The sequence below is a fragment of the Oncorhynchus gorbuscha genome, linkage group LG16 (assembly GCF_021184085.1).
Source record: "Oncorhynchus gorbuscha isolate QuinsamMale2020 ecotype Even-year linkage group LG16, OgorEven_v1.0, whole genome shotgun sequence".
Lineage (NCBI taxonomy): Eukaryota > Metazoa > Chordata > Actinopteri > Salmoniformes > Salmonidae > Oncorhynchus > Oncorhynchus gorbuscha.
In genome coordinates this window covers 7030572-7045571 of record NC_060188.1, presented here as the reverse complement: position 1 = coordinate 7045571, position 15000 = coordinate 7030572, and the positions used below count along the sequence as shown (strand labels likewise).

At 43.8% G+C, this 15000-nt stretch overlaps 1 protein-coding gene across 1 annotated transcript in view; it reads right to left on the bottom strand.

Moving 5' to 3' along the window:
- LOC123998933 (delphilin-like) overlaps positions 1-15000 on the bottom strand; it is a 29122-nt gene that overhangs the window by 4141 nt on the left and 9981 nt on the right. Inside the window, exon 6 of the mRNA XM_046304188.1 lies at positions 5908-5955. Within this exon, the coding sequence (XP_046160144.1) occupies positions 5908-5955 (48 nt within the window). The remainder of the gene's footprint in view (positions 1-5907; positions 5956-15000) is intronic.

Here is a 15000-nt window from a genome sequence, read left to right as displayed (position 1 = left end):
GCTCCTTAAGTATCAACACATTTAGATACACAATATGTAACACAATCAACACTAAAACTGACCTTGTCATACTCCTCCACACCTTCCACCCTGGAGAATACAGTAGGCTGGATGAGGGGTGGGATTGCTAAACATTCTTCTACAAATGGGCCCTATTTGTAGTGTTCCCCATAGTCGATAAAATTAAAAGAATGGGCAGGTTGGTGGTTTTTAATTGAGGCTGTTGTAACATTTTCATATTTATCCACAGTATGGAGTCATCAGTCACTGTCCCTGGTTGCACCAGCAACACAGGTACAGACCCCTCTCTACTGCTTCCCAGAGGAACAACCTGGCACTGCAGCAGGATAACTGAAATATGAAAAGAGGCTGAGCCCTTGACAACCTTGTACCTAGCCGGTGGGGATTCCGTTGGGGTGCCCCCACCCAGGCAGTGGCAGTGCTGGCAACACTAGCTGCAGTAAACCATGGTGAGGGGATCACACTACAACATTCAGAGATGGGTCGTGGATGGGTATTCCAGCATGACAATGACCCAAAACACACGGCCAAGGCAACAAAGGAGTGGCTCAAGAAGAAGCACATTAAGGTCCTGGAGTGGCCTAGCCAGTCTCCAGACCTTAATCCCATAGAAAATCTGTGAAGGGAGCTAAAGGTTCAAGTTGCCAAACGTCAGCCTCGAAAGCCTTAATGACTTGGAGAAGATCTGCAAAGAGGAGTGGTACAAAATCCCTCCTGAGATGAGTGCAAACCTGGTGGCCAACTACAAGAAACGTCTGACCTCTGTGATTGCCAACAAGGGTTTTGCCACCAAGTACTAAGTCATGTTTTGCAGAGGGGTGAAATACTTATTTCCCTCATTAAAATGCAAATCAATTGATAACATGTTTGACATGTGTTTTCTGGATTTTTTTGTTGTTATTCTGCCTCTCACTGTTCAAATAAACCTGGTGAGGATATTGGAATTTAATCAAAGCCTACTAGATGATACATTGTTTAGAACTAGGACAGAAGAATTTACAACTGACTTTCAGACATAACATAGGTACAGCAGATCCCCTTACTGTATGGGACACTTTTAAATGTGCCTTTAGAAGCCATTCAATTCAGTACTCATCTATAAAACAAAAGCAATTTAGATCAAAAGAGTCCATATTAACAAAGGAAATTGAAGGACTAACAGTACAGTTAGATAGCAATAAAAAATGTATCATAGAGGCACAGAATAAGTTAGAGGAAAAATGAAATGAAATGGAGGAACTTATTCAAGAAAGACCCAGTGTAATATATTATAAAAATAAAGCAAACTGGATGGAATATGGGGGAGATGCACCAAATTCAACATAGAAATGTTACCAAAAACAATGTATTGAAACTTGTTACAAATGATGGAGTCACGCATGATTCACCAAATTATATTTTGAAAGAGGAAGTAAAGTATTTAAAGAATATGTTTTAATTTCAGTCTCCTCCATCTCCACTAACTGAAACTAATTGTGTGGATTTCTTCCTAATAATAATGTCAAATTAACATCTGTACAGAAAGACTCATGTGAAGGCCAACTTCTTGATGCAATTAAAGCCTTTAAGGCTGGGAAATCTCCAGGGCTGGATGGCATACCAGTGGGAGCATGCAAAACCTGCTTTTATATACACAGAGGACCATTATTAGCATGTTTTAACCACTCCTATATAAATGGTAGATTATCAGACACGCAACAAAAAGGTCTGATATCAATATTACTGAAACAGGACCCAAGTGGTATATATAAAGATCCAGTCCATTTAAAAAATGGGAGACCTCTTACACTTTAGTGTTGTTATGCAAAAATCTAGCAGAATGCTTGGCTCATAGAATGAAAAAAATATTGTCAGGTATTATTCATCCTAATCAGACAGTTTTTGATAAAGTACGACTGAAGTTTATATATAAATGCCTAGAATATTTCAATTTTGGGGAATCTCTTTTAAAATGGGTTAAAGCTATGTATTGTAACCCAAGGTGTAAAATAGTAAATAATGGCTAAATCTCAGAAAGTTTTAAACTATCTAGAGGAGTAAAACAAGGTTGTCCACTTTCGGCATATCTATTTATTATTGCCATCCAAATGTTGGCTTAAAAACTAAGGTGTCATTGTACACTGATGATTCATGTTTTCTCTCCACTGCCTCATAGAGGATCTAGATACTTTTGCTATCCTCTCTGGATTAAAACCAAATTATTATTATGTATTGGATCACAAAAAAATGCTAATTTTACATTACCGTGTAGTTTACGAATGAAATGGTCTGTCGGAGATGTGGACATACTCGGTATTCAAATCCCAAAAGAAAGTAATGATCTCACTCCAATGCATTTTTATAGAAAGTTAGCAAAAATAGATAAGATCTTGCTACCATGGAAAGGAAAATACCTGTCTATTTGTGGAAAAATCACCTTAATTAACTCTTTAGTCATATCACAGTTTTCCTATATGCTTATGGTTTTGCCTACACCGAGTGACTTGCTTTTAAATTATATGAACAAAAAATATTCCGCTAGAAAGTATTAACTTAAGGGGGCTGAATAATTTTGCACGCCCAATTTTTCAGTTTTTGATTTGTTAAAAAAGTTTGAAATATAGAATAAATGTCGTTCCACTTCATGATTGTGTTCCACTTGTTGTTGATTCTTCACAAAAAAATACAGTTTTATATCTTTATGTTTGAAGCCTGAAATGTGGCAAAAGGTCGCAAAGTTCAAGGGGGCCGAATACTTTCGCAAGGCACTGTATATATGGGGCATACAATCTTCCCAGCTCTGCAGATTCTGCTGTGAGGAGGCAGAGTCATTAGATCATTTATTTTGGTATTGTACATATGTAGCTCATTTTTGGTCACAGGTCCTGGAATGGCTGAAGAATTGCAACATTTACCTAGAACTAACAGTGCAGATAGCAATTCTGGGTGATTTGAAAAGCCATAGTCAATCCATCAATAACATAATAAGTATTTTAGCAACATTTTTAATTTACAATCTGTAGAAGCTATGATAATATAAAGGTTTGTGAAACATCCGAGCACAGTTGAAAAATACATGGCAAAAAGAAATCTAAAATGGATGGTGTTGAGAGATAGATGGAATGGTTGAATGGAGCTGAAGGGTGGAACTAATAACAAGATAACCAATGTAAAACATACGGGGTCTGTAAAATGTATATAGGTTCAGAAATGTTGTGAAATAGCACAGTTCGAATTAGAAATCAAACTGGATGTGAATCAGAAATAGAGGAATGACTAAAAACAAACAAAATATAACTATTGTGAAATAGATTGTGTCTGTAAAATGTGTATAAGATGTATAAACTGAAGGTTTATTGTTTATTAGTTGGGGGAAGGGTGGTAGGGTTTGCGGGGAATAATAAAGGTATATTCAAAAAAATGATGTCTATATATGTATGTGTATGTATATATGTGTATATGTATGCATATGTGTATGGGAATCATACACAATCACCAACATAGAAAAACAAACCTAGAACACCACATAGAAATAATAAACTAGACTAACCCCCAGTCATGCCCTGACCTACTCTACCATAGAAAATAAGGACTCTCTATGGTCAGGACGTGACACTGTAGGCCTTTCAGCTTTTATCGAGAGGTCACACAAGACAAAATGGAGGATGAGAAATTTAGAAAAATGAAATCCAATCTATACTATAGACCCAGGGCCCACTCCCAAGCACTTTGTCCTACCTCGATCCAACATCTTGTGCACAGGGTCTGAAAACTTTGGATAGGTGAAACAAGACAGCATCAGACCTTTCTGCCCTGAACCAAAGTTAAAGGAAACTTAAACGATTCTTCCACGTTGAGTAGGGATGTAGGCCTCTGTGATCAAGGCCTCGCTATGCCCTCAATTAAAAGCAGGTCGTGTCTATCTATAACTAAAGATGGAGGAGGGGTGGATCAAGGACGCGCCACTCTCAGGGATGAATGACAACCAGAATGTGGGAAACTTATTAAGGAAGAACAATGCCAATTATCTCCTGTGAGACCCAGTTAGGAGAGATGATAAATCCGATTCACATGCTGATGTGTAGTGGGCTGTTACTGTCTACCAGGCTAGAGAGAGGAGAGCTTAGACACAGCAACTATAAATGCACAAAGTAATGGGGTGCCGTATCTTGCAATACCTTTAGCATAACACAGTGAAAAATAGGTAAATCTACGGTCAACATTATAAGGTACAGGGAGCTTTAACTATTACACATACAAGTGTTTCAATAATTGCAAACGGAATAATATCAAACTTTAATATGAACTTCAAGCAATAGAAACACTATTGTAAGCCAAGTGCACACATTCTTAGTTGATGCTATTTTCACAATAAGGCAAAAAGTTTTGACAAAAGAGAAATCACAGAAACTCTCATGTCCAAGCTTTAGTAATAACAACATCAACAAATACTTATCATCTCAGCGCTAAACAAGCTAAGAGCATAATGAAGATGAAAGCACACAGAGCACTGTACCGAAAGTGGCGGGAGATGCTCCTATCCCTCCCCATGCCTCTTCAGAGTACCAGGAAGTAGTGAAAGAGCTCTGAACGAGAAGGTAAGTAGGCGTCTCTACGTCCTTAACAAGAGTAATTAGTCTTCATGAGGTTTGAATAAAGAAAAGAACTCTCCAGGAGAAACAGCGGGGAGAAGGACAGGAGAAGAGGAAGAAGGTGAGCTTGCTGCAGGGTAGGAAGCCAGCCGCCCAAAAAGAAAGAGAGAAGAATAAAAAGCGTGGCTCTCTCTCTCAAAAATCTCAAAACCTCCAAAACATCCTCAGGACAGAGTCAGATGATACGCCTCTCTTTGTTTCACTCTACTCCTCCTCCTTTCCCTTTTCCTTGACTACTGGGCCACCCAGGGGTGGTCATGGCAACCGCTCAATTCCAAAATGCTCATGTGTGTCCAAAGTGTCATGCTCTTCTCCAGAGCTGCATCGTTTGATATGTGTGACACTTGTCACCCATATGTTTTGCAGAACATTGAAGTGTTCCAGCACTTGCTAACCCATGGGTTGTTCGTCAGTTTAAGAAGTTCTGCTGGCGACTGCGTCAGAAATGGAAGAGAGAATTTATTAAAGGAAGTAGGCTGCTTAAAACTCGAACACATCCATGGGGAGAGATGGGGAGATTGGCTGGGACAGAAGCACAAGCTGGCTGGTCAAGTTTAGAAGAAGCTGGAGAGGACAGTGACTTCACCTATGAATCCACAGGGCAAGTGCACACCAAGGCTGTGATAATCAAATAGAGAAGGAAAGATAATGAAAGAGAGAGAGAGAGAGAGAGAGAGAGAGAGAGAGAGAGAGAGAGAGAGAGAGAGAGAGAGAGAGAGAGAGAGAGAGAGAGAGAGAGAGAGAGAGAGAGAGAGAGAGAGATAATAAAGTCTGTGATAACACCCAGTGACAGATCATCTGGGTCCACCCATTATAAACAGAGAGTTAATATTGATGAGAGGGACTGAGACAGGGGTGGAGGTGTGACGCACACGCTGCTGTTCTCGCATGGTAATCTATGTAGGGAGGCAGTGGAGATGTGAGCTTGCAAGATTAGAATGGTTTGTACGAGGCCAGTGGAAATACATATGTTAGTCAAATCTAGCTCATCACTGCCCGGCAAAGGTCAGAGGGATGAAAACAATAAAGTACAGCAAGCAACACAGGACAATCTACATTAGTCCAAATGGCAATAGCAGAAGCTGCAGGGTTTTAGACTATATTCCAGAGACTGAATGTCATGCAGGTGAAAGAGGACCCAAACGCGACTTAACAGAAACAGAGTTTATTAAAGTCCAAAACGGAATAACAGAAATCCTCTAGACTTGTAGAGGGGAAACAACTGGAGAAGCGGCCACAGACTGCAGGTCGCTTCGGGTAGGCGCAGGCCGTAGTCGACTGAGACACCTGCTCACAGCAGCATCTGATGAAGGCACAAAACACGACAGGACAGGGTGATACACAATCACGGCAAAAACACGACAGGACAGGGCGAAACGCAATCACAGCATGGTGAATACAATACAAGGAACCGACGGGACAGGAACGGATCACAAAGGAATAAATAGGGAATCTAATCAGGGAAAGGATCGGGAACAGGTGTGGGAAGACTAAATGATGATTAGGGGAATAGGAACAGCTGGGAGCAGGAACGGAACGACAGAGAGAAGAGAGAGCGAGAGAGTGAGAGAGGGAGGGGGAGAGAGAGGGATAGAAGGAGGGAAAGAACCAAACAAGACCAGCAGAGGGAAACGAATAGCATGGGGAGCACAGGGACAAGACATGACAATAAATGACAAACATGACACTGAACCTCATCAGCAACCATTTACATCAATCAGGACCTCAATCTCCTCAAAACTGAGCAAAACTGTTTCACAACAAACTGGATGCTGTAGTACGATGCCATGTGAACTCAAACCTGTGCAAAGTACAGTTCAAAAGTACTATCATGACACAAGGAGAGACCCAGATGCAGACACAGGAGGCAGATGGTTGTAGTTTAAGCTGTTTAATAATCGAAAAAGGAATAGGCAAAGGCAGGCTGAATGGTCAAGCAGGCGGGTACAGAGTCCAGAACAGGCAATGGTCAAAACCGGGAGGACTAGAAAAAGGAGAATAGCAAAGGCAGGAGTATGGGACAAAAATGCTGGTTGACTTGAAACATACAAGAAGAACTGGCACAGAGAGACAGGAAACACTGGGATAAATACACAAGGGAAAACAACCAACGCCTGGGTGGGGTGGAGACAATAACAAGGATAGGTGAAACAGATCAGGGTGTGACAGCCCCCCCCCCCAGGGGTGCCTAGCTGGGTGCATGGTTGAACCCTCAGGAGTTCATACTGGGCATACTCCACCCAGACCAGTTGATGGCCCCAGGTAGTGGGGTTGGTTGCAACCAGGCATCTTAAGGTGGTCTCCAGGTCCTGATTAGCTCGCTCCGACTGGCCATTTGATTGGGGATGGAATCCGGAGGACAGCCTGGCTGATAACCCAATAAGGGTGCAGAATGCCTTCCAAAACTCAGATGAGAATTGAGGACCCTGGTCGGAAACCATATCCACTGGGAGACCATGGATCCAGAAGACGTGATGCACCATGAGATGGGCCGTTTCCTTGGCAGAGGGTAGTTTAAGGAGAGGGATGAAATGAGCGGCCTTAGAAAACCGATCCACCACTGTCAGAATGACGGTGTTGCCATCAGACGGGGGAAGCCCAGTGACAAAGCCCAGAGAGATGTGGGACCAGGGACGATGGTAGTGGCTGAAGAAGGCCAGAAGGAGCTTGCCGTGGAGTCTTGTTCTTGGCGCACATCGTGCATGCGGTGACGAAGGCAGAGACGTCAGGAACCATTGTGGGCCTCCAGAAACATTGTCAAAGGAAGGATAGGGTAGGGTGGGAACCAGGATGACAGGTTAGTCTGGAGGAATGAGCCCGATCTGCACAGGACCAAAATTAGCTTTTGATCCTGTACAGATCGCTGGGACAGGATGGCCCCTACTCCAACATCAGCTGCATCCACCTCAACCACAAATTGACGCGGCGGGTCCGGATGGATGAGGATGGGTGCTGTTGTGAACCGATGCTTCAGGTCCACAAAGGCTTTGTTGACAGTAGGAGACCATTTGAACAGTACTTTGGTAGAATCCTAGGAAATGTTACAACTGCACCTTGGACGCTGGTTGAGGCCAATCCACCACTGCTTTCACCTTTCCAGGATCCATCTGGACATTACCCTCAGCAATGACATATCCCAGAAAAGTGATTGTAGAGCGGTGGAACACACACTTCTCGGCTTTCACCAACCAACAGTTGGTTCTCCAGGAGGCGCTGAAGGACCTGCCTGACATGAAGAACAAGTTCATGGGTAAGACCGGGAAAAACAGGATGTCGTCAAGGTAGACGAACACAAAACAGTTGAGCGTGTCCTGGAGCACATTGTTTACCAAAGCCTGGAAAACAGCGGGGGCGTTGGTGAGTCCAAACGGCATTACCTGATACTCATAATGTCCGCTGGCTGTGTTGAAGGCTGTCTTCCACTCATCCCCTTCGCATATCCAAACCAGGTGGTAGGCATTCCGAAGGTCCGACTTGGAAAAAATGGTGGCCCCCTGAAGGGGTTCAAAAGCCGAGAAGAGGAGAGGTAAGGGGTAACAATTCAAAAAAACAAAATTGAAAACAAGCAACACCTGGAGGGGTTGGAGACAATAACAAGGACAGGTGAAACCGGTCAGGGTGTGACAAGCACACATTTTAGTTGTCAACTAAACAAAATCAATCATATTTTCTTGTCCCTTTTTAAGGTAAATATACAATGTTATTTTCCATCTATCTGGATAACAACAACCAGTAAATCTTACAGAGTGCAGACAGAGTCACAAACACAGGAAAGGTAATGATTATATCATGACAAGACAGTGAACAAGACAATCTCTGCCCAGGTCTGTGTCTGCCCAGGTCTGTGTCTGCCCAGGTCTGTGTCGGCCCAGGTCTGTGTCTGCCCAGGTCTGTGTCGGCCCAGGTCTGTGTCTGCCCAGGTCTGTGTCTGCCCAGGTCTGTGTCTGCCCAGGTCTGTGTCTGCCCAGGTCTGTGTCTGCCCAGGTCTGTGTCTGCCCAGGTCTGTGTCTGCCCAGGTCTGTGTCTGCCCAGGTCTGTGCCTGCCCAGGTCTGTGTCTGCCCAGGTCTGTGTCTGTCCAGGTCTGTGTCTGTCCAGGTCTGTGCCTGCCCAGGTCTGTGTCTGCCCAGGTCTGTGTCGGCCCAGGTCTGTGTCTGCCCAGGTCTGTGTCTGCCCAGGTCTGTGTCTGCCCAGGTCTGTGTCTGCCCAGGTCTGTGTCTGCCCAGGTCTGTGTCTGTCCAGGTCTGTGTCTGCCCAGGTCTGTGTCTGCCCAGGTCTGTGCCTGCCTGGTCTGTGTCTGCCCAGGTCTGTGTCTGCCCAGGTCTGTGTCTGTCCAGGTCTGTGTCTGCCCAGGTCTGTGTCTGCCCAGGTCTGTGTCTGCCCAGGTCTGTGTCCCAGGTCTGTGTCTGTCCAGGTCTGTGTGCCCAGGTCTGGCTGCCCAGGTCTGTGTCTGCCCAGTTCTGTGTCTGCCCAGGTCTGTGTCTGCCCAGGTCTGTGTCTGCCCAGGTCTGTGCCTGCCCAGGTCTCTGTCCAGGTCTGTGCCTGCCCAGGTCTGTGTCTGTGTCTGCCCAGGTCAGGTCTGTGTCTGCCCAGGTCTGTGTGCCCAGGTCTGTGTCTGCCCAGGTCTGTGTCTGCCCAGGTCTGGTCTGCCCAGGTCTGTGCCTGCCCAGGTCTGTGTCTGCCCAGGTCTGTGCCTGCCCAGGTCTGTGTCTGCCCAGGTCTGTCTGTGTCTGCCCAGGTCTGTGTCTGCCCAGGTCTGTGTCTGCCCAGGTCTGTCTGTGCCTGCCCAGGTCTGTGCCCAGGTCTGTGGTCTGCCTGCCCAGGTCTGTGTCTGCCCAGGTCTGTGTCGGCCCAGGTCTGTGTCTGCCCAGGTCTGCCCAGGTCTGTGTCTGCCCAGGCCCAGGTCTGTGTCTGCCCAGGTCTGTGCCTGTCTGTGTCTGCCCAGGTCTGTGTCTGTCCAGGTCTGTGTCTGTCCAGGTCTGTGTCTCTGCCCAGGTCTGTCTGCCCAGGTCTGTGTCTGTCCAGGTCTGTGTCTGCCCACAGTGCCTGCCAAGTTCTGTGTCTGCCCAGGTCTGTGTCTGCCCAGGTCTGGGTGCCCAGGTCTGTGTCTGCCCAGTCTGTGTCTGCCCAGGTCTGTGTCTGCCCAGGTCTGTGCCTGCCCAGGTCTGTGCCTGCCCAGGTCTGTGCCTGCCCAGGTCTGTGACTAACACCTGACCAAGGTCTGTGTCTGCCCAAGGTCTGTGTCTAAAGGTCTGGGAGGTCTGTGTCTGCCCAGGTCTGTGTCTGCCAATTACAGACTGGGTCACAGCTCTCTGACTATCACCTAATGAATAAAGGGATTATGGGCAATGAGAGTCACTTAATGTTAAAACAAAATATGTTTGTCTCATTTCAGTCTGATATGAGTTTCCATAACTACACGTCACTTGCGTTATGCAGTATAACATTTTTAAAGTTTTACTGGCAGATTGTAATTACAAAAATAAACAATACAATATACTGCGCTAGACAGTATCAGGCACTGCAAAAAGTACCTCAATGCAGTGGACCGCTCTCGTCCCTTGAACCCCCCCCCCCAGGACACGAACAATATTTCTCACATAACAATGTGGGGAATGGTCAGTGGGGAGCTATAGAAACTAATGTCATATTGTTTTTTATTTTGTGATGTCATTAAAACTGGTATAAAAGAAATACTATAACTTGAAAAGTATTTACACTACAACATGAAGTCTCCATCCTTAACGTTGTGTATATAATATGAAAACATATGAAAGTATTTTTGTTAAGATAGGAATGTGTGTGTTCGGAGGTATGAGAGAATCTATCTCCTATAAACTGTGCATAAGTAAGTAGCCATGCCCCGAGTGAGGTCGGAGAGCGTGTCAGACTGACGGAACCATCCCCTTTTGACGAGAGTGCATAAAAGGATTGCCCACAGAAATTAACATTAGACCAGGATATGTGAGGCAGTAGCTACATGTTTGAAATGGTTGGAACTTTGAACCTCAACAAGAGATGAAGAAATAAACTCACCTTCCTTTAGACCAGAGAGACGGCAAGCTGCAGCTTATGTCCATTGTGTCCATATCCTGACTATCAACACGAAGAGGAAAACAAACTCCCCTTTCAGACATTCACTAGTACAGCTGATTAGCTGTCCTGAGTCAAACCATCCTCCTACTCTTGTCAAATCACCGTAGTACACTACTCTCATCATCCCACTGGAACCATCAGCACGGCTGACTCTTATCTTCAAATAAGCAGCTTCAGGAGAGAATGGATCAGAGTGAACTCTGTAGTTCTGTTCAGGAGAACACGATGAACAAAGGCACCCAAACGTAAATACATTCATGATTTCTTATTCCAAACGGGTGGCGGTTCATGTACAAACTATATGATTACTGTGAGAATAGTTCTGAAAATGTATTGACGATAAGTGTCTTTTCTTCTCTCCTTCTCCATGTCGTGTAAAAACCATATTGTGTGTTAGTGTATATGTTTATTCTGTGTAAGTATTTAGTTAGCTAGTAAATAAATAATGAAACCAATTTGTGTCGTACTGAATCATGAGTAAGGCTGTTTTTTTTGCAGAAGCATGAGGTTACGACTGTTCAGAATGATGATATGATACAAGGTAATGATAAATAAGATGACTGTTTATCGATGTAATATATACCTTATGGAGTTTAATTCAGGAGATGGAAACTCTTTAAACAACCTCTTCCATGGTGCCCCAAATTCATAATGAGTCAGTCATTAAATTATTAATTTATTCGGGTAACAATTAAACGTAGTTAGTGGATTAAATAAATAACAGTCATCAGATCAATGCAAGTAAAGTCACGACAATGTCATCACTCAGCAAAACGCCTGTTACTCAGTCAGAGTCTGTAGCATAGCACAGAGCCAATATGGATATTTGGAACTTCTTCCGAAAGAGAGGCAAAAAGAAGCAAGCAGGTTGAGCACAAGCAGGCAGCAGTGGATGATGTGGAGGGGGCAGAACAGCCAGAAAGTCGAAGTTCAGCAATAGCAGTTGAGTTAGCCACAGGGTTGTGAATGGTTGGTGGTAGCTAACTAGCTAGTCTCCCTCAGCAGAAGGTTTGGCTAATGCTAGTAAGCTAACATTAGTGCTCAGCATCTTTAAGTGACAGAAGAGCACAGATGGAGCGAGAACAGAGGTGGGTTGAGCACACAGTAGACTGTATCACTTCAAGCTGCTCTGTAGATGATTTATTTGCACAAATTAAAACAGGTGAAATACAGACAATGAAAATGTAAAACATGGTTTACAAAGAATTTGCAAGTTAGGTGAAAAAGCCACTGAAATGACTATTAAATTGTTTTTTACAACTAGGACAGGAAAAGAGAGGAGGGTAGACAAGACACAGTAACATAAAAGACTAAGATACAGCAACAGAAGAGGGCAGACGACATTGAGAAAATGATAGAGAGCGGCAGAGGAGGGGTGAGCACACAATGGACTGTATCACTTAACCTCTCTTGGGTAGGGGGCAGTATTTTCACGGCCGGATGAAAAGCATACCCAAAGTAAACTGCCTATTACTCAGGCCCAGAAGCTATGATACGCATATAATTGGTAGAGCTGGATGGAATACACTCTAAAGTTTCTATAACTGTTAAAATAATGTCTGTGAGTATAACAGAACTGATATGGCAGGCGAAACCCCAAGGACAAACCAGCCCCCCCAAAAAAATAATTCAGCCTTCCACTATTTTCAATGGCGGTCTCTTTTATTAGCGGTCTCTTTTAGCGGTCTCTTTTATTAGATTGATTGCAGTTCCTAGGGCTTCCACTAAATGTCAACAGTCTTTAGAAAGAGTTTCAGGCTGGTTTTTGGAAAAATTTGTTTTCTAGGTGGCTCCTATTTTGGCTGTAGTGTTTCCAAACGCGTGGAAGAGAGTGCATTCTTTGGTATTTTTCTCCGCTAAAGACAATAACGATTCTCCGTCTTAAATTGTATTGTTTATTTACGTATCAGGGTACCTAAGGTTTGACTATAAACTTTGTTTGACTTGATTGGAAAAGTTTATTAGCAACGTTTGGGATTTATTTTGTATGTATTTTGATGGAGGGAAACTGGGTGGATTATTGACTGAAGCGCGCCAGTTAAACTGAGTTTTTATGGATATAGAGAATGACATTATCGAACAAAAGGACCATTTGTGATGTAACTGGGACCTTTTGGAGTGCCAACAGAAGAAGATCATCAAAGGTAAGGCAGTTATTATATCACTATTTCTGACTTTCGTGTCGCACCTGCCTGGTTGAAATGTTTTTCATGGTTTTGTGTGCGGGGCGCTGTCCTCAGATAATCGCATGGTGTGCTTTCGCAGTAAAGCCTTTGAAAATCTGACACAGCGGCTGGATTAACAAAAAGTTCAGCTTTATTTTGATGTATTACACTTGTGATTTTATGAAAGTTAAATATTTATAATTCTGCAGTTTGAATTTCACGCTCTGAAATTTCACAGGATGTTGGCTAGGTGGTATGCTAAACATCCCACCTGCCCATAAGAACTTGAAGCTGCTCTATGGATTCTAATTACTGCACAGCGTGCGTGTGTGCGTGCTTGTGTGAGTGAGAGAGATTGGGTACTGTGGGATTCTTTAATCAGTTTGGGTAATTGGACAGGCCAGAGTCTGTTTGAAGTTGTTGAGTGGTATGGAGGTTTTTGGCAATACATTGTAGACGTATTTGGTCCAGAGAAGAGAGTAGAGAGTGTTCCAGAGTAGAGACACAGTAGATTTGTAATTGAGTACGGGCAGTGTCTGCTGTGGGAGGTGGGAAGGTGCAAGTTATCTGTTGCTGGACCCAAGTAAGAGTTGCTGCCTTGGCAGCAGCTAATGGTGGCCCATAATAAATTAAATCTCTCAATGTTCTAATCTCTCAATGTTCATCTCAAAGTGCACCAAATGAATCCTACAAAACGCCCCTGATGAGGGCAGAGAAGAGAGAAGTTTTTGGGAGTAAGATTCTGCTGTGACACATACAAATGAGACCCAAACTACATTATCTTCTCCCATTATCACATCTGTCACATTATGTTACATTACCTCTTACCTCCACTCCCACTGAGGGAGGGAGCAGACTAAACTCTCTCCAGTCAACACTGGTTATGGAATAATAATATGATCCTTCTGTTTTTGGAGTGGAGGAGAGTGAGCTAGGAATATTCCTTGATGGTGAGAGAAACTCATCGTCACTGCACAAAATTTATAAGAAGCAGAAAGCAACAAACAACGCCCATTGAGAAACAAACAACGCCCAAGCCAGGACATTCATTTATTTTGACAATTGATAACACGTAAACTAGAACCCCTACCGTTGGAAGCCTACAGTAGCTATCAACTAAGTATTAGTACCATCGTGTTCTGACAAAACAGTCCTCTCTACCAACCATCAATAGTACAGTTGTTGACAAATAACATCTATCTTCTAAACTCCAAACTCTATGACATTTCATCATCACAACTGGCCTCAGGGCATTATCAAGTACAGGAAGATGATAGGAACACAAAACTAATCAAACTGGCCAAAGGCTTAGTCAAACAAACCAAAATCCTACCCACACTATAAAAATAAGTATATGTTTTATTGTCACATACACTAGACAGATGCATTGAAATGTGTTTAACAGGGTCACTAATAATAGTACAGCGCCCCTGGATCAAATTAGCATAAAGTGCCTTGCTCAAGGGCACGTAGACAGATTTTTCACTTTGTCGGCTCAGGTTTTCGAACGAGCAACCGGCCCAATGCTCTAACCGCTAGGCTACCTGCCACCCCTCTACTGTATCTTATGGTGTACACAACACCTGCATAACTGTCTATTTCACAACACCTGCATAACTGTCTATTTCACAACACCTGCATAACTGTCTATTTCACAACACCTGCCCAAATCACAGTACTGACATCACTCAGATCACTAGGCAGCAGTACTCACCTGAAGCAGGTCATCATCAGCAGCATCGCTTTCTGCAGGGTTTATAAATCCAAACCAGAGGAAGGAACTGTGTGTGTGTGTGTGTATGTGTGTGTGTGTGTGTGTGTGTCCAAAGCCTGTCACTGCAGTGTGCAGATGCAGCAGATGTGAGAGTGATTGTGTGTGCATCTCTCTACCACCAACAGCAAAGTGCCTGCAGAGAAGCTAAGAGCTGGATAGGGACTGAAAAAATGATCATAATCAACAATGAGATGCAAAAAATGTGTGTGTGTGTGTGTGTGTGTGTGTGTGTGTGTGTGTGTGTGTGTGTGTGTGTGTGTGTGTGTGTGTGTGTGTGTGTGTGTGTGTGTGTGTGTGTGTGTGTGTGTGTGTGTG